This window comes from Psittacula echo (genome assembly GCF_963264785.1).
Source record: "Psittacula echo genome assembly, chromosome: 2".
NCBI classification, from domain to species: domain Eukaryota; kingdom Metazoa; phylum Chordata; class Aves; order Psittaciformes; family Psittacidae; genus Psittacula; species Psittacula echo.
This window is the reverse complement of record NC_137737.1, coordinates 7,901,805-7,920,643: the sequence shown is the minus strand read 5'-3', so window position 1 is coordinate 7,920,643 and position 18,839 is coordinate 7,901,805. Positions and strand designations below refer to the sequence as shown.

General features: G+C 41.4%; 1 protein-coding gene across 1 annotated transcript in view; it reads left to right on the top strand.

Annotated features, from left to right (window-relative positions):
- Positions 1-18,839, top strand: part of ADCY1 (adenylate cyclase 1) — a gene marked incomplete at both ends in the record, with an annotated part of 142,002 nt that overhangs the window by 53,349 nt on the left and 69,814 nt on the right. The window contains 2 exons of the mRNA XM_080611609.1: positions 7,191-7,309; positions 16,263-16,374. Coding sequence (XP_080467735.1) covers positions 7,191-7,309; positions 16,263-16,374 — 231 coding nt within the window. The remainder of the gene's footprint in view (positions 1-7,190; positions 7,310-16,262; positions 16,375-18,839) is intronic.

Sequence of the window (18,839 nt, the reverse complement as noted above, 5' to 3'; positions counted from 1 at the left end):
TTCAGAGAGAGTGAATACTAAGGCGGGGGGGGGGGAAGGGAAGTAAAAAGATTAATGGTAGTCTGATGCTGCAGTCATTTATTCATTGCCACTTTATATCTGGTGTCAACACTGATAGCTTTCCTTTCAGAAGATTAATCCTTACTGATATATTTGTAGAGCATTCTGATTTCATAGATAAGAGGGCAACCAGGAAAACAGTCTGTGCACTCCCTATGCTTCCTTGTTTATTCTCATAGCCTCTCTCTGCCCGTATTCCTGCTGAACAAGATTTGTGCAGCTGATTCAAGCAATCTTCCAGTCCATTCTGGAATCACACTTGCCTCTTTAGTTCAGCATCACATAAATTCTCCATAGTCGTTCCATGCTCAGTGCGTATCCTGGGCTTTTTTTACATGCAGAGGTTTCCAACTTGTTTCATCTCGTGTTTTTGTGGATGGTACCTAAAAGGCACAACGCACTGCTGAGCTTTTCTCATTCTTATCTTCCACTTCTTGTGTGCTATCCTGTGAACTTTATACCTTCAAGCAGTTTGGTGGTCTCTATGTCCACTCTTTAGCCCAATGCTTCTGCATTCCGTGTTGCCTGTTGCTCGGTTTTAGCCAAGACTTCACCCACCCCTGTTTCTTTCACAAGGTCTTACCTTTTTCATTGTAGCTAATAATGTTCCATATGGAGCCTAACAATGCCTCATTAAACACTATGCTGATGATACATCCTTCTTTTCTTTTATTTAACCAAAAATAATCAGTTAACCATACCATAGAAAGATGTCAGATTGGTCTGGTACAGGTCTACTCATCCTGGATCCATCTTGCAGTTCATACATAGTATTTTGATCATCTGCCATACCTCTGTGCTGTTAGCCATCCTACTAAAAATCTGTGCATTAGATGGCAGCTCTATGGATATTCTTGTATTATGATGATTTTAATGATGACTTACTGATACATGTTATTCTTCAAGAAATCTCAGAAACGTTCTGAAACATTGCCACCTTGTGGCTTTTAAAGAATCGCCGTCTTTAACGGTGCTTTTTCTTGTACTTGATTGAAGGGAAGGGCATAGCATAGTTTAATTTAAAACAATGCACTAATGAAATCTGCTGTCTTGTTTTCCAGCTTATAGGAAGTATAAATGAATCCTAGGAATTGTACACAAAGTTATTCTTCCATGCATTGCAGTAGGCTTCTTTTCTCTCTCTGATTTCCTTAAGGGAATCAAAGTGGCTGTGCAGTGTTAACATGGGGATGTTTGTCCTCATAGCCTTTCTCTGCTATTGTTCCTGTTTGAACAAGACTTGTGGAGCTGATCTCAAGTTACCCTACTTGCACTCCGCCAGTCCATTCTGAAATCACATTTGCTCTTCAAATTACGTTCTTATTATAAGAGTGAAGTTATCAAGGTATAGTTAGGTAGCAGGTGGTAATATTTAGGATGTACTTTGGAGTCTCTGCTGACTCAGTAGAAGCTGAATCTCAAAATTATATAGATAAGCTGACTTTGAAATAGTCTTGTTAATGTTTTGTATGCATGCCTGATGCTTGTCTTCTTCAGGAAAAAAATGCTGTTTGAATATGGTGGCAGTTTCCAAGCATAGCAATAACAAAAGGGGATCTGTGGTAATCTGTAAAAATTGGTGGGTTAGATTTCATGTTTTGTGTTGTAAAAACCTTCAAGAACAGATGATCGAAAAAGAAGCTCCTTTCTTTTGGGAGCTTCTTTTCTTATTTGTCATCATTGTTAGAGAGTTACTATAACAAACAAAACCATTTGTGTTTTATCAGCCAGGAAACAAAGGTGCCAAACATGCTTTTGTTACTTTTTCATTCTTTCTTTTTAAAGTCCCTATGAAAAGACAAAAAGCAGTGGCCCATAGGCATGCAGTCTACCTTGAATAACATGGTTCGGTACCCAGGAGTGTGTGAAGGGGTCAAGATCTGGAATGCCTTCCAGAGTTACTGCTTTCCCCAGCATGAGCTTAGGAATATCTGAGTCCCATTTTGAGCAAGCTCCACAAGACAGAGCTCTCTGGCAAGCCAGGGTCTAGGCTCCCTGGTGGGTGGTTGTAAGCAGAAGCTCCAGAGGAACCCAGCAAAGCTGACTCAAAGAGACCGAGTTGCATCCATTACAGTTCTGTTCCCATAGGATTGAAATATATGCAAAACACTACATTTTACTGCATGGCCTCCACCAGTCCAGACTGTAACTTCATTTTCAAGGTGCTTTCCACTAGATGTTCATATGCAGAAGCATGAGAGGACAAGAAACAAGGAAATTTAAAGAACCAGAGAAATATGAGAGCCCGCTATGTTGAGGCAATGCTACAATTCCTCTGGCTGTTTTTCTTCTGTATCTCAGAAGAAATGGCAACAACTGTTTCCTTTGATAAAATAGTCTGCACTGACTATAAATAAGATTTCCATATTGTTTTCTGTTTATCTTAAATGATAATCTACAGGAATACAATTTAGCATGGAGAAGCACAGCAAGTGCGTCCAGTTTGTGGACAGAAAGTCATGAGGAGATCCAACTGCACAACAGGCAATGGGAAAGAAAGGAGAGGATGCTGGCTGGGAACATTTTTGTGCATTTCAGTCTTCTTTTCTGGTGAAGGAAGAGTGGATTCATAAATGATTTACAACTTGCTGAAGGAATTTTAGACTGTATCACAGTTATTTCCCACACAGATGTCAAAATAAATCATTTTGTATAATAGGAATAGAATGTGGTATTGGGCTGGATAGTATTGTTTGGGGAGATGCATGAAATTATTACAAATCAAGGTGAAGATTTCAAAGGGACTTTGACAAAGTCGTGTTTGCAAGAAGCAGTAAAATAAGAAAGACAATAAAGGAGGCAGGCATCTTCATTTGGAGACAGGCACAAGAGATGTATTGGGAACATGCACTGGGGACTCCCATACAAGCAGAGCCGGGGTGCAGGTGGAAGAAGCTGTCCAGATCAGGGATGGGGATGGGAGAGGGAGTTGTGCTGAGAAGTCTCCAAGTTGGAGAAAGATGAAGAGACCATTGGGGCAGAATGGAGTGTGGATGATGGAAACTGTTGCTTCAGCAATCTCTGTTGTCTGTGTGCTTCTTCCTGCTTCCCTCTTAGGAATGTACTGCCAGAGGGTGCTGAGTATTGAGCTCCCCTGCTATTTTAGAAGCCACACGTATGTGGTAGGGTGGTAGAATGGCTTCAGGCTTCCCCAGGAGGCCACAGGCACCTTCCACTCCTGATCCTTGTGCTGTTGCCCCCCTTGATACACAGCAGCCAGAAGGGGCCTCTAGAGGTCATCCACTCCAACCACCCCTCAAAGCAGGACTGCAGCAATACCAGTTCTGGTCAACTGTGGCTTTGTCTAGTCAGGTCTTGGATAACTGCAAGACTGGTACCCGGACTCCAAGCAAGAGTGAGACTTGCAGTACAGGAGCTTATACATGCAATTTGGACTGAGAACATTCCAAACAACAAGTAGTAATATAGGTTCTTTTTGGCTATTAACAAAGGGAGACATTTTCCATTTCTCTGTTTTTGTGTGTTTTCCTTCTTTGTCATGTGGGTATTAGTGTGGGTTGTTGCATAGTGCCAAGGTAACACCAAGCGATTTCTAATTGGCTTACTATGCACATTTTGACTTGCCTTGGAGTTAAATAAATCTTTGTTCCTTCTCTTATTTCTAGCAATGCTTTACTGCTGGGGGAGAAGTCTGGATGTTTTTCTAAATCAGTTGTCCTTTTCAAAATTAATTAAGTCTTCATTAATGGTGTAGAAATCCTCATTAATAAGGATAAGGCAGTTGAGAGAGGCAGACAGTTTGGCATTCCGAATCCCAGGCTAGGCTTGGCAATTTCAAATACAAATTTAATTAAAAATGCTGTGAATGAAGGAGACATAGGTCCTCATCTGCCATTTTCTTTTCATAACAAGGTTTGCACAGAGAATGCAAAATCACTGGCAGGCAATTACAGTCTCTGAAAATAATCTTTGTTTTCGGCATGTGATTTGACTTTAGACTGTGTGAACGCTGAGCAAAGATTTACAGCAGGAGAAGAGTACAAATTCCTAAAATAGCCTAAATCAGTCATGGAGCCAAGATTTCATTTTCTGGGTAGAAACCAGTTGTAATAAGCCTAAACAGCATTGTGGATCAGTGAGAAAACTGGAAACATGGGAACATTTTTCTCCTTGCTGGGCCCTGTGTTTTGGAATATGCTACATGTTGAGGTTACCTCAATACAACATCATTTGTCACCAGTCAGAAGGTCTGCAGCATGAGCGTTGGTTTATTCTATCAAAGCTGTGGCTAATTGATTGGTGCTCTCTGTCTCACTCTTATTTTTCTGTCACCACCCATCCCAATCAGAGGCAACAACCGCTCAAGCATGAATGTCACCACAAATGTGACCAGCCTTGCTTCAGCGCTGTCACTTGATCCATTCAATGCACTATGCAGCCATGCACATGTAGTTTGCCTTTTACTCGGGTTTTCAGATTACTTTTATAAATCAGGTCAGCCATACAAGAGCAAATGAAAAGTATCAGATGATGGTAGGACCTGCTGAATAGAGATACAGCCAGAGCCGTCTCCCTAAACCTTCCAACAGCTGTATTTGGTGTACATGAATTCATTCTTGCAGCTCCAAACCTCTGAGTCCTTGAGCATTCCTTAGGCTGACCTGAAGGGCAATACCACTTTGCTTGACAGATGGGATTTTGCCCAAAATGAAAGTGTTTTTTCTTATTTCTTTTTTTTCTGGAGGGCTAGATTCTGTCTTTCTTTCATTTATTTTCAGTGTTTCAATACTTTCCGTTGTGGGCTTGTTTCTTACATTTTCCAGTCTCTCATCCAGTGATGATTCTTTACAGCCACAGTGCTGTTTCCCTTCTTGGGCTGAAGGGTCAGCAGTGGCTGCCCTTTGAGCAAGCCATAATTGAGCCTTTCCTTTCTCAGTGAATCCAAGGCTGCTAACCTTCTTTGTAAAGACTACAATTCTCCCTCACTAATCCAGCTTTCTTTTTCTTGTTTTCCTTTTCTTTTGTCATTTTTTGTGTTTTGTTTCCCATCTCTAATGAAAAAAGCAAGCCACCACAATGTGACACCTGATATCGACGCTGTCGAGTGCTCCATCCTGCAGCTTTCCAATCCTACCTTCGCAGTAAAGTCTGTCCTTATCAGACATCATAAAATTGGTACCCAGGATGTCTACTGCCCAATAGGTGGTCAATTCATTTTGCGACCTCTGTATATTTCAGTCAAAGCAGTAAATCGAATGCAAGACACAAGTAGTGGGCAACAGAGCTGCATGAGATCGGCTGTTGACAAAACTTGGTCAACATTTCAAAACAAATTTATTTTGAACATTGACCCAAATTTTGGGTCACCCAAATAGAATTCTGCTGTAGAGATATATAAGCAACATAGAAATTGTAGCAATTAACCATTTTCTACCAAGGTGTGAGACTCTGTATTTAATCTGAAATAGACGTGTGCGTAAGCTGTTAACAAATATTTAATTCCATCATATTCTTTGCAATGTTCAACAATAGTATACATATGAGAACAATAGGAAATAGACTTGGTTAATGATCCTTAGCTTCAAGGCCACATGAACTCCACAAACATATGAGGGAACTTTAGTCTAAAGTAAATACCAGGGCAGTTCTCCAAAGTTTAACTTATTCCTTGGTGACGTGACTATTCAATGTGTCTTCTTCCAGAAAACCTGTAAAATTAAAACCCCTTTGAGTATTATTTGTTGGCTTTGGCCGGTGAATGCGTGCATGTGAGCAACTTGTCTCTGCAGATACTGTCTTCTCAGGGTTAATTGTTGTTCCTTATTTATTGAATGTCATTTCAATAAAAAGAGGATGTGGTTTAGCCAAGATCTGCACTTCTGTGATGTCTCACAGCTGCCATTATCATCACATAACAGGATCACAGAATAGTTGAGGTAGGAATGGAGCTCTGGAAATCATCTGGTCTGACACCCTGGTTTCCGGGATGAGCTGCTCCATCACTTTTCCAGGACTCAAGGCGAAACTGGCATGTAGTTTCCTGGGTCCTTCTTCTTGCTCTTCTTGAAGATAGGATTGACCTTCTCATGTCAGAGATTGAGAGTGACCTTGCAGTGACATCTGACAGCTCCATTAGTGGGATGTATCCATTGGGGCACGTGGTATTAGGTATGTGCAGTTTGCTTAAGTATTTCTGGATGTGATCCTCTTCCACCAAGAGTGCCTCTTCCTTCCTCTAGCCTTTTTCCGTGATTTCTGGAACCTGTAATTCCTGAATCAGATTGGATGTGTGAATTCATTCAGTCTGTTGCTATGGCTGAAGAGAGCAGTTCTGCTGGCTAAGCTTGGAACTGCATTTTAAATGGCAAGTGTTTTCTGAGTGAAAACAAAGCTGAAATAGGTATCTAAGGGCACCTTGCAACACCTAAGAACACCCACTGCAAATTTTCTGGGTGGTATCTGTGAATGGTCCAGAATGCATAGAAAAACTACGGAGGTCTTTATAGTCAATACTGATGAGATCCAAAGCATTAGAGGTCCTTTTTATGCAAGTATATGACCTATGCCAAAACTCTCTGTGGATATAGCAAGAAGAGATGTGTTTAACCAGGGGTTTGTACTGATGGATTCCATAACTGAGCTGGCTGGAGCAGACATTGCCACACTGGATAAGATGCCATTAAAACTGTGCCTTTATCACTGTTATGCTGATTCAGACAGTGGATAAATCTATCATCCACGCTCGCTGCTTAATAACCAGCTGTCATAGTCCTTGTAATGTAACACACTCAATAGATTCAGAAATAGGACACACAAAAGGATAGCAAATGATCCTGGAAAGTCCTTTCCAGACAGATAAATGCTACTAACAATAAAGTTGTTATTATTAGTATTGTGATGTTAATGAAAATTATGTACAATTATCTGCTCTTGAAGCTGACTCTTCCCTTTCTGTATAGTTTTTTGATATTGTCTTTTGTGCAGAAGACTTAATAAAGACACCCACGCAGCTTGCAGAAGTTTGAGGTAAATGATTCATATTATTTATGCAGCAGATATTCTCAAGAAGCAAACTAGATCAGGAAAAGATTTAGTTTGCTAGTTTAAGGCTTTTGAATAATGGTCACCCGCTATACCACAAACCTGATCTTGTTTACGCTTTCTTTTAGGAACGTCTCTTGATGAGTCTTCTGCCCAGGAATGTTGCAATGGAAATGAAGGAAGATTTCCTGAAGCCTCCTGAAAGGATTTTCCACAAGATTTACATTCAAAGGCATGACAACGTTAGGTAGGATTGATGTAACCCATGAAATAATTTAAAGCAGAGAATATTTGATACAAATACAGTGATGCAAAGCTGCAGTCAGGTCTTAGAGGGGAAAAAAACCAGCAATGTAGTGAATATTTGTCATTTATGCAGAGAGGGGAATGGACACAATAGGAAGACTATAGTCTTCTCAGAAGATGATGGTGAATCAATAAATGGATTAGAAAAGTAGTGCTAGGAGGCAGGCAACTTTTTTCGAATGAGAATTCATTCTTTTTGTGCTGTATTACATTTTGGGTGAATAGGAGTATTTATTTTGCATGGTAACTCTTACAGATTTATATTTTCCTTGATAGTAAGATGGATTTCTTTGAATGCAATAGATTTTTTAGGTGATAGCATGGAAATTCAGAAAGACAGTGTGAGATAAACTTAAAAATGTGTATTTGTCCCAATCATATGAGCATTGCTCCTCAGAGGTTATTAGCTGAGGCGCAGTTCTATTTCTCACTCTTGTTCAGTAGAAGACTGTTGTGCAAGTACCCTCATATATATTGATTGTTGTTAAAGTGCATTCTCATTTGCTTTTCTTCTCTGATTCCTCAAACAAATTCCTTAAAGGCCTTCTCTGAATTATGGTGTTTTATCCTACTGCCTCTAGCTACTTTTTCTCCAGGTGCCTTGCTTCCACACCAAAAACAGTGTCAAAGAGGTTTACTTGGTGCCACCCTTGCACTAAGCAAGGTGCAGGCTTAGTAAGTGATGCCACAGAGCTACCTTTATTTGTACTGTGTACTAATGTGGCGATGGAGTAAACCCCTCAGAACCTCGTCCTCTCCCTCATCCACTGTAAAGTCATTCTCTTTGGTTCAGCCTATCTCCCGTTGAGCTTACTCTAATAGTTGCAAGGACCACTTCCTCATGACTGCTTGTTGCATCTATGTAAGTGAGGGAATCAGACGGCTGTGACAAGAGTGTTTAGAAGACTGACAAATTAGGTGAGTTTTACACTGTAAAATGAAACATTACTGAATTTGTTCATTAGCAGCTCACTTCTTGCTAATGGTAAAATCTTACATGATGTTGATCATCATCACTATGTATACAAAAACTCTTGGTCTTTAGCCATCACTTTAAAGGTAGCTCTAAGCATAGATTACCCCAGAGCTGATGCTGCCAAGGTAGCATTACTGGTTACAGTCTTTGATGGTTCTCAGTTGCCAAAGTCAGGCTTCAGAGCTCCTGAAGTATTGACTTCAAGATCATAGTGGGCTGTCTTCCTCCTTCTCCAATTTTCCTTGATTATGTCTCATGCTTTATGCTGTTACCCCCCACACACATTTGTGAGGACACTAAATTCAAGCATCAGAAAGGTAAAATGATCAAAATGATCATTTATAAATTATCATAAAATGATCAAAAAAAATCTGTGGCTCATGAGAAGGCAATAGTCCATATACAGCTCAAAAGCCATTTCAACACAGTGTACAGATGATACCTTACTGGGGTGGCCCCAGCCAAGGTTGCCATGAGGGATGTGAGGACTAGATGTGAGTTTACCAGTGAAGACTCCCCGCCAAAGCAACTCTTCTGTAATGCTTAGGAGTATGGTCTGCAATACACAAGAGACAGCTCTTTCTTAATATTATATTAAGTAACATAGGATTAATCTTTCCTTCTTTATCCCCTGTCTAGTCCTACAGGGCTGAGGAATTTACAGATTACACATGTGGCTACTGCAGATTTTACAGGGCTGAGGAATTTACAGATTACACATGTGGCTACTGCAGATTTTACAGGGCTGAGGAATTTACAGATTACACGTTTCTACAGTGGCTACTGTAGAAACACACTAGTCCTGACTGAATCTTTTCATGCAGCTATAGTTCAATTCAGTAATTTCAGGTTGAGTTTCAGCCCTGAATGGAGCCTTCAACACATTTTGTTGTTTGTCTCCTTTGGAAGGGACTTTTCCCACTCCATTAGATATGAATGACACTGTTTCAACACATGCATGGATAAGGGTATGGGTGACTTGGTATCTTAACAGACACCTTCTCAGTCTGCTCTGTAACTCAATTAATGTTCATGAGATAAACAGAAAGTGATCAATTGAACCGCTACCAATTGCTCGAGCCTTTGGTATAGCAATTTCATTTAACCTGGTTTTTACAGTGTGAAATAGAACTGGCTGCTTTGAAAGAAGAGATATTCATTTCAGGTGACACACGTGCTGGGATAAAGCTACCAATAAAAAGATTCCTCATGGCCATTTAGAGGTTGTTGTAACCCAGTCTGAGGCCAGAGCACAGCTTGCAGCTATTTACTTATGTGCAAATATTTCTGGTCTGTGCTGTCTTCTAGAAAGCATCAGAACTCAAAACACTTTGGAATTTAACTTGCCTATGTCAATGTTTTAAAAAGCTGTGATCATGAGCCCTATGAATCTTTTGTATGCAGCCTTTCTGAGCTCATAAGACTTCACAGCGAACTAGTTTACATAAAAACACATCCCCCTTTGCTTTCAGTTTTAACAGCCCTCTTTAACTTTTTGAGAGCATTGTTTCTTAGTCATTGCAGTGAGTTATAGATAAAATTATCAATAGTTTTTCATTAGGGTTGATCTTTAAGGGAAACAAAACCCTTACAGGTTCCTTTCTGAGGCAGCACGTGCCATTAGAATATCATCCTTACTGTAAGTTGTACTCAAATTAAACAAATGGCCCAAGTGGAAATGAAAAACAGGGCATACAACCCCTCCTCACGTTGCTGAGCATTTGTTTATACAAGTGGCTCCACTGAAACCAGCAGGACTATTCAAGTGCACAAAGTGCATGAATGAGCGTTGTTAAAAGTGAACATTTACCACCTACAAGCTCTTAAATCTTTTGTGTGACTTGGCAGGGTTTCTCCTCCTGAATGCCGTGTAAAGTGACATAGAAAAGGGTTGCTCTGTCAATATTCACAGTTGGAAAGCAGCTTAAATCCCTTAGACCAAGCCACAGGCTTCCCTCGCTGGGTTTTAGCAGGTGCTGCAGCTTCCTGCAGTGCTGCGGGAGAGCTGCAGTCGCTGGGCAGGCGCTGGCTATGCCTGCCTGCAGGGATCAAAGGAGAGGAAACAGGAATACACAAGGTCCTGGAGGGATGACTCAGGCCTTGTCAACACAGCAATGCTCCACATAGCCAAGGAATATGAGATAATGGTGCATGTAACTTGTATGCCTGTGTTGAAACAGCTCAACACCTTTTTTGTGACAGAGATGAGAGAGATGGCTGTTTATAACGCTTTCTTTCCTGAAGTTGCTCGCTGCAGCGTTTCTTTGCTTTTATTCAGAATTTTATACCAGAAGCAGTTAGGAATAGCTGTTTGTGTATCAAACCAAATACTCCGGGTAACTTTAAAAATGCCCATTAAAAATTAGAATCGTGGAAACAGAGTGGTTTGGGTTGGAAGGAGCCTTAAAGATCATCTAATTCCAAACCACTGTCATGATCAGGGACATCTTTCACTAGATCAAGTTTCTCAAAACCCTGACCAGCCTGACCTTGAATACTTCCATGGATGGGGCATTGACGGCTTCTCCAGGCGACGTGTTCCACCCTCATAGGAAAAAATTTCTTCCTTGTATCTAATCTAAATCTACCCTCTTTCATTTTCAAACTATTACTCCTTGTCCTATCACTACAGACACTGGTAAAAAAATCTCTCCATCTTTCTTGTAAGCTCCCTTTATGTATTGAAAGGCTGCAATGAGGTCTCCCTGGAGCCTTCTCCAGGCTGAACAGCCCATCTCTTTCAGCCTTTCTTCACGGGAGAGGTGTTCCAGCCCTCTGACTGTTTTTGTGACCCCTATCTGGATGTGCTCTAACAGGTCCTTGTCTTTCTTGTGCTGGGAGCCCTAGAGCTGGGTGCAGTACTCCTGGTGGGATCTCATGAGTGTGGAGTGGAGAGGGAAAATCACCTCTCTTGACCTGCCAGCCATGCTTCCCTTTATGCATCCTGGGGTACAGTTGGCTTTCTGGGCTGTAAGCACACAGTGATGACTCATGTCCAGCATTGCATCCACCAGTACCCCCAGGTCCTCCTCTGCAGGGCTGCTCAATCCATTCATCCCCTCAGTTTATACCTACGTTGAGGATTGCACACACCCAGATGTTCAACAAAGCCTCTTGTTGAATTTCATGAGGTTCACGTGGGCCCACTCCTCAATGGAAGTGAGGTTTAAGTCATGGAAAGGGTAACCATAGCTGTTACCTTGAGAGAGAAAACCAGCGACAGAAGTGTGTCTTGCATCTCAAAGCGGTAAGAGGGAAAGATTTCAGGCAATCTTCTGCTGCTGTCTTGTGCTTTGGGAATACTCAGTATCTGTTCCTCTGCGCTTTTGTAAGCAAGCAGGCAGCGTTAGGAGCAAGCAAACCTCTGTGGTTTCATGCAGAGCTTAAAATCAAGAGCAGAAGTTTGACAAAGCTCCGCTCAATAATTGATAATCTTTTCCCCTAGACTTTAATTAGAATATTGACATGCTGTTTAACTTATGATGCCGATCACTCACTGTCTAAAAGCCAAAGGGATATAAGTTTTTACCAGATGAGCCAAACTTCCTGATCCTGTGAAATTAGTGGTAAAAACCTGGTATGACTGAAACCTACAGGACAGATGCCACGTATCTCAAAGAACACAGGACTGCAGAGGTTTTGGTATAGCACACAAGCAAAGAGAATGATAGTTCCTCGGGGTCCCTTTGCTCAGCTGTGAGATGGGGGAGTAAGAGCATTGCTGAACCCCTGGGCAATGAGGCAAGGCCAGGCTTAGCACTGTAATAACTACTTAAGCACTGTAATAACTACTTAGACTTGCTAACCATCACATTTACATGGCTTCTCACAGAGAGCAGTGCTTGAATCATGTGCGAGCTATGCTGTTGAACAAACAGAAGGAACCTCTGTCCTTTGTTTTCACTTTCTTTCCATTTTCATTTCTCTTCTTTCTTTAATAGTTTCAGTTTAATTGAGATTGTGGGGTTTCTGCTTTTTCACCAAGAGCCCCAATGGCATCATTAAGATTTCTATGGAATTAAAGCAGGGAGAGTCATATCCCTGAATGGCCGTTAAGAGAACTGGTTGTTAATGGGTACTTTCTCTCTTCTTGTTTTTATATATGATAATGCCTATATTTTTTAAATGAAATCACTTGGCAGTCACTGTGAAGTGTCCCTTTGTACACCATAGCCCAATGAGGACTCTCTCATGCATAAATAAGGTAGCCCTAGTTTACTCTACTTTAATCCTCCCTGAGGATGTGAGCCTCCATGGCAATTAGCGATTAAGCTCCAGTGAACCAAGGCTACTTTGCTCTTGAATGAGTGCATCTACAGAACTGATTAATGTGCCTTAACACTGATGTCATTCCTCTAGTTGCTTTGTCTTAACTTCTCTGAGTATATCAATGTTAGACACGGCCTACATTTAAGACTGTTATTATTTCTGTGGGAATTATATATCCAGCTCGAAGGAAAGGGTATTTCAGTGTTCATTTGTGTTCTGCTGAGCAGCAGGTGGGGACTTGGATTTTGAACATATTTGAATGTATTTGAAAATACGGTTTGGCCCTGGAAACACTTCAGGCATATCACTGGAATTCTGGCACTGTATATCGTATCATTTCTCTCTTTAACACCCTTACAACTTTCATGACCAGAGCAAGAATTATAATCTCTTTTCTGTTCTCTCTGTGGCAAATATTGCTGTGTCCTGATAAATGCCTTCTGTGTCCTTTATGTTCAAAAAACCTGAGCAGGATGTAACAGGGGAGAAAAAGCTTATTGCATGAGATGGGTGATTTGACTCCATAATCAAAACCCGGTGTCACAGGCCAAGATGCTGCCCTAATTTGTTTGAGACGTTGTATGGCAGAGAGTACATGTTGGAGCTGCCCCACAATACTTGCAGTCCAAGTAGTAAGTGAAGAGGAAACACACAGGCACAGACAAGTGAAGAAGTGGAAGAGAGAGTATTGGTCAGCACACCCGTTAAGATAAAATGAACCAACTAATGAGTTTCGATGCCATGTTCACAGTATCAGAGCTGTGTGAGAAAGAGTCACCCTCCTCAGGACTGTCAACCCTGAGTGGCAACAGACTGTGGAAGCAGAAGGCTAGCTGCTTTGGATCTCCAAAGCCCCTGTTCATCCACTGGCTGTTTCCTGCTATCCTTGCTGAAAAATCATGTTTATTTACTTGAATTTCAGGCTGCTTTCAACAGAAATGCAGCAGCTTCTCTGGTTGTGACATCTCATGTGTGTAGAATAGAACAGCATTTCTCTAAAGAAAAAAGGCAGGGCTTGTACTCACAGCATTGCCCACATTTGTGCCATGTCCAGGTATGGTTCTACTTTGCACATTTGAAGAGTATACAAATATGTGAAAACCTCTCATGCCAAGAAAGCGTAACAGCAGTCACATTACCTAACCGATTCTGTTGGCTTTAAGATGGATACAGGTAACTGCAATATGAAATAGTTCCCATAGTGTCCATAACAGAACAACTGTGTCTTAGATCATAATAATTACATGTTTTACCTAAAATACCTACCTATTGCGATTATATGCGCAGTTATGTATTGTGGGTACATTTAGAGACTTCACTTTTTTTGTATGATTACCAGTGGTTTGAATCTAATCAGCATTTTTCAGGAGTTTAAAGGCTTAACAAGGATCCTGTCCTGACTTATTAAGGTAGTCATATGTAAAATAACTTTCAGTTTAGCTGAATGATTATGCATAAATGTATTTTCTGTGTTCTATGCTTAAATAATTGAGAGTTTTGATGTAAGTCTACGGGTCAGCAGTGTAATGGTTGCTCTGTTAGTCATCAAGACATTGTTATATAGTGTCCACAAGCCCTGGGCGTTTCTAGGTTGTGTGTATGTGTGTGTTCTTCATTGCTAAAGACCTCTGTAAAGAGAGAACATTGTTATTACCTTAAAGGCCTAACCCCGCACCCTAAATGCTGATTTTGTTGGTGCTATGCGAGGTATTACTGTAAATGTGGTTAGACAGGAAAAAAGTGGAACGCTCTATTTAAAATGAAAGTAGAAAAATAAAACCAATCAAAATGTAGAATGTGCAAAGGATGAGATGTGAAATGGCAGCAAGGATAGCAGAAGCTGTTATTATAAAGCAGCATCTACATTCCATACAAACAGGATCTAATTAAAACTTGGAAACTACGTGACATGTTGGATAGCAACAGTTGTTTTTTCTTCTGTCTTTTTCAACTGTATGAATTCTGATGTGAATTTAGGTCATAAAGTAAATGACTCATAAAGGAAGCTGTATGAAATGAAAAACCTTGCTGCACATTTAAGTACATTGGAAAATCTTCAAGGAATTTAGGAGAATGATTTGATATTAACTGATGAATTTCCAGAAAGAGCAGCCTAGGGCTGTCAAACAGCAAGGATGTCAGTGCAGAATTCAGGGAGTAAGTAGATCTCTATGAGCAACTATGCAGATCACTTTGTTGGCATTATTGCACTCTATTATTATTGTTATTATGGCCTTTTACCTTCCCCATCACATGGTTGGTTCCCATTCATGATAGCAGAGGCACGCATCAGTAAAATTAACTAAATGCTGACTGTTTCGCTATAAGAAGCCTTTTTGTTGTATTAAAACAGCAAAAGAATGGAAGCCCATTTTTTTTCCTGAACTCAGGTTCTTTGGAGCAACTTTCTCATAAAGCTTGCTCAGAGGAGAAGAGAGTGGAGAGACTACCCAAGGATTAGCATGGCAACAGAGGCTTTGTGTGTAGATTAAAGCCGTTGAACTTTAGATGATTTGGTTTTGTGCATTAGGGATACATTACCTAACCTGCTCCGGTGGACATGGGATTTTAGCAACTGGGTTAAATGAAATTATAGAAACAGGGAATGAGTAAGGAGTTGTATTTGCTCTTTTCTGTAGCTTATGGTGAATGGGAAATAGTAGACTTGTTTTTAGTCCTGCTTTTCTAGCATCTGATTTTTAACTATAGAGTGAATGTTTGTTGAGGAGAAGGAGAGTATGTAATGCTTAATTTAACTTACCATTTACAAGCTAGGTTTTACACTATGTCAGGTATACCCAGGCCATGTAGCCTGGGACTGTTTATTTGCATTTGCATAAGTAAAGACTTGTTTGACATTTATAGTCTGGGTGTTGGAGATAAATGCATCAAATTCCTGCAGTAGGCTATGGGCCTCTACCAGCAGATGAAGGAATCAAGATAATTAAAAGGATCAGAGCTCCATACTATCTGCACAAGAATTTTTACTCTATCGCTTTCAGCTATCTCCCTTGTTATCACAGATGGGTAAGAATTGTTAAAGCAGATTAAACTGTTGGACATCAAAACCTTGCTAACATTGATGGAAGCTAGACACTTACCTGAGCCACACAGCATGGTACAGAGAAGCCTGGCCTGACACTGTGGATGCTGGCTCCTCACAAGGGAGTAGTAAGACCACATCACAGAGCTACAGTACACGAGTTACTGACTCCTATCTTTCAGTACCTCATGCAAGATTTATCAGTTTGGCTGTGGGACTCCACCAGTGCAAAACCTGTCTTTAAAACCAATGTTGCTGAGAAGATCCCAGCTGTAAAGAGGAGACATAGTTGTTCTTTCTGCTCCTGAAGAAAAAGGAGAAACCATGGGGAAACCTCATGAACGAGGTGCTTTGCCATATCTACACTGGATAGGTATACACAATAGATATACAGGCATTGAAAGTGTTCCAGGGTTCTCTGCAACAGCTGACAGCACCAGGCTGATGCCTATTTGTCTGAATCTTTGCCATTTCCAACTAGCACTTTATTGGTAGTGTTTCAGGGCTTGTTTGAGTTAGTGCTTTGGGTCATGCCATAAAAGAGGATAATGAGACTGTGAAGACATCTTCTATACTGATGCCTCTGTGTCTTTTCTTTCCTTACAGCATTCTGTTTGCAGACATCGTGGGGTTCACTAGTTTGGCATCACAGTGTACTGCCCAAGAGCTGGTGAAGTTGCTGAATGAGCTCTTTGGCAAATTTGATGAATTAGCTACCGTAAGTACAACATTCTTATTTCAATTGAATTGAAATCCCCCTCTGAAAAATGATGCATGAGCTACACGTTAGAAATTTGCAATAGACTGATACAGCCCCGTGTGTTCCCGTGTGGGGAAAGGGACCTGGGGGTCCTGGTGGATAGGAGGGTGACCATGAGCCAACACTGTGCCCTTGTGGCCAAGAAGGCCAATGGCATCCTGGGGTGTATTACAAGGGGGGTGGTCAGTAGGTCGAGAGAGGTCCTCCTTCCCCTCTACTCTGCCCTGGTGAGACCGCATCTGGAATATTGTGTCCAGTTCTGGGCCCCTCAGTTCAAGAAGGACAGGGACCTGCTGGAGAGAGTCCAGCGCAGGGCAACTAAGATGATTAAGGGAGTGGAGCATCTCCCTTATGAGGAAAGGCTGAGGGAGCTGGGTCTCTATTGTTTGGAAAAGAGGAGACTGAGGGGTGACCTCATTAGTGTTTATAAATATATAAAGGGTGAGTGTCACGACGATGGAGCCAGGCTCTTCTCGGTGACAACCAATGATAGGACAAGGGGTAATGGGTACAAACTGGAACACAAGAGGTTCCACTTAAATTTGAGAAGAAACTTCTTCTCAGTGAGGGTGACAGAACACTGGAACAGGCTGCCCAGGGGGGTTGTGGAGTCTCCTTCTCTGGAGACATTCAAAACCTGCCTGGACACATTCCTGTGTAACCTCATCTAGGTGTTCCTGCTCTGGCAGGGGGATTGGACTAGATGATCTTTTGAGGTCCCTTCCAATTCCTGATGTTCTGTGATTCTGTGTTGTGAATATTTAAATCTTCCTACTTTTATTAATATTCTGGAGAGAAAACAGTCTATTTAAATTGTGTAGGAAAGGAGCTTAAATTCCAATTTTTTAACGGCGTTTCCTTCCCCCTCCTTGGAGGCCATCAGTGCTCTTCATTGGTTTTGTTTCCACAAAATAGAGATAATATTTCAATATTTACATTTCTTTTCTGCATGGGAAAAAAACAAGATAATGGAAACTGTGAATATTGGCAGGATGGCATAAAACTACTTTCTGTGATAATATGAAACTAGATGGTAATAGCAGTTCTTCACAGAGAGCGCTCCTTGTCACTGAAATGATGGTAGCTTTTCAGAGAGGCTATTGTAGGCAAAATGGGATCCATATCATAACTGATGCTTATGCTTTGGTGATTGCACTTACATTGTGCCAGATTCCCCAAGGAAAGGAAAATGAGAGAAATGTTCCTTGCTTATGACTCCTAGTAGTCTAATGGTACTGCAAGCACTTGACAAGAAATGAGAGGAATGGACATGCCTGAAAAAAATCACACATCCTGTTTCAAATTACATTTAACAATACGCTGAAAATGTGTTTTCCCCTTGAACAAAGCAAAACTTCCTCAAATCTATGGTGGGAGGACATTGCTGAGAAGTATCCACCTCCACATGAATTATGCTCCTCTGCTCTATAGCTGTCTTGTCTTCAGATTGTGGAGCAGCCTAAAGAAATTTCTTCCGGTTCTCAATATCCACGTTTTTTTCAGTCCAAACTCACTTTTCCTTGGTGTGGCCTTCCACATGAGAGATCTGAAGCCTGGGGACACTTTGCATCTATGGCTTCCTCTTGATAAACAGCTCTCAACAACCCCATAGAGAAAGAAATCTCCTGGTCCACAAGATGCCAGGATTGACAAAGACCTATTCTTAGTTAAGGGGGTTATCATTTGATTAAGTGCTATGTCCTGGTTTGCACTTGATGTCCAAGTCATAACAGAGTGGAACTGCTGCGTGTTCCCTTTTTCCAAGAAAAACAAAAGCTTAACTTAGATGCTGAGTAGGGATGCAATGGAGGTGTGTTTTTTGGCATGCATTTATAACACACCCATAGGCTTTCAGCAACCAATTCATTACTAGAACTGCAGGCAATGGTTCAGAGAGAGCACAGGTCCCCAGGGTGCTTCATAGATGTATACCTTAGACATAAAAGGGACTTCCATGCAGATGAGCATTGGCAAAAGCTTAAATGGCTTAAAAAGTTCAGTCTCCTGACTTTAATTTCATTACTGAATTTCATCCTCCAAATGTCCACCAGCCATAGAATCCCAGACTGGTTTTGGTTGGAAAGAACCATCATCGAGTTCCAATCCACCTGCTGTGGGCAGGGACAGCTTCCCCTAGACCAGGTTGCTCCAAGCCCCGTCCAGCCTGGCCTTGGACGCTGCCAAGGATGGGGCAGCCACAGCTTCTCTGGGCACCCTGTGCCAGCGCCTCAGCACCCTCACAGGGAAGAACTACTTCCTTATATCCAACCTGAACTTCCTCTGTTTCAGTTTTAACCCATTACCCCTTGTCCTATCGCTACAGTCCCTGATGAAGAGTCCCTCTCCAGCATCCTTGTAGCCCCCTTCAGACACTGGAAGCTGCTCTGAGGTCTCCATGCAGCTTCTCTTCTCCAGGCTGAACA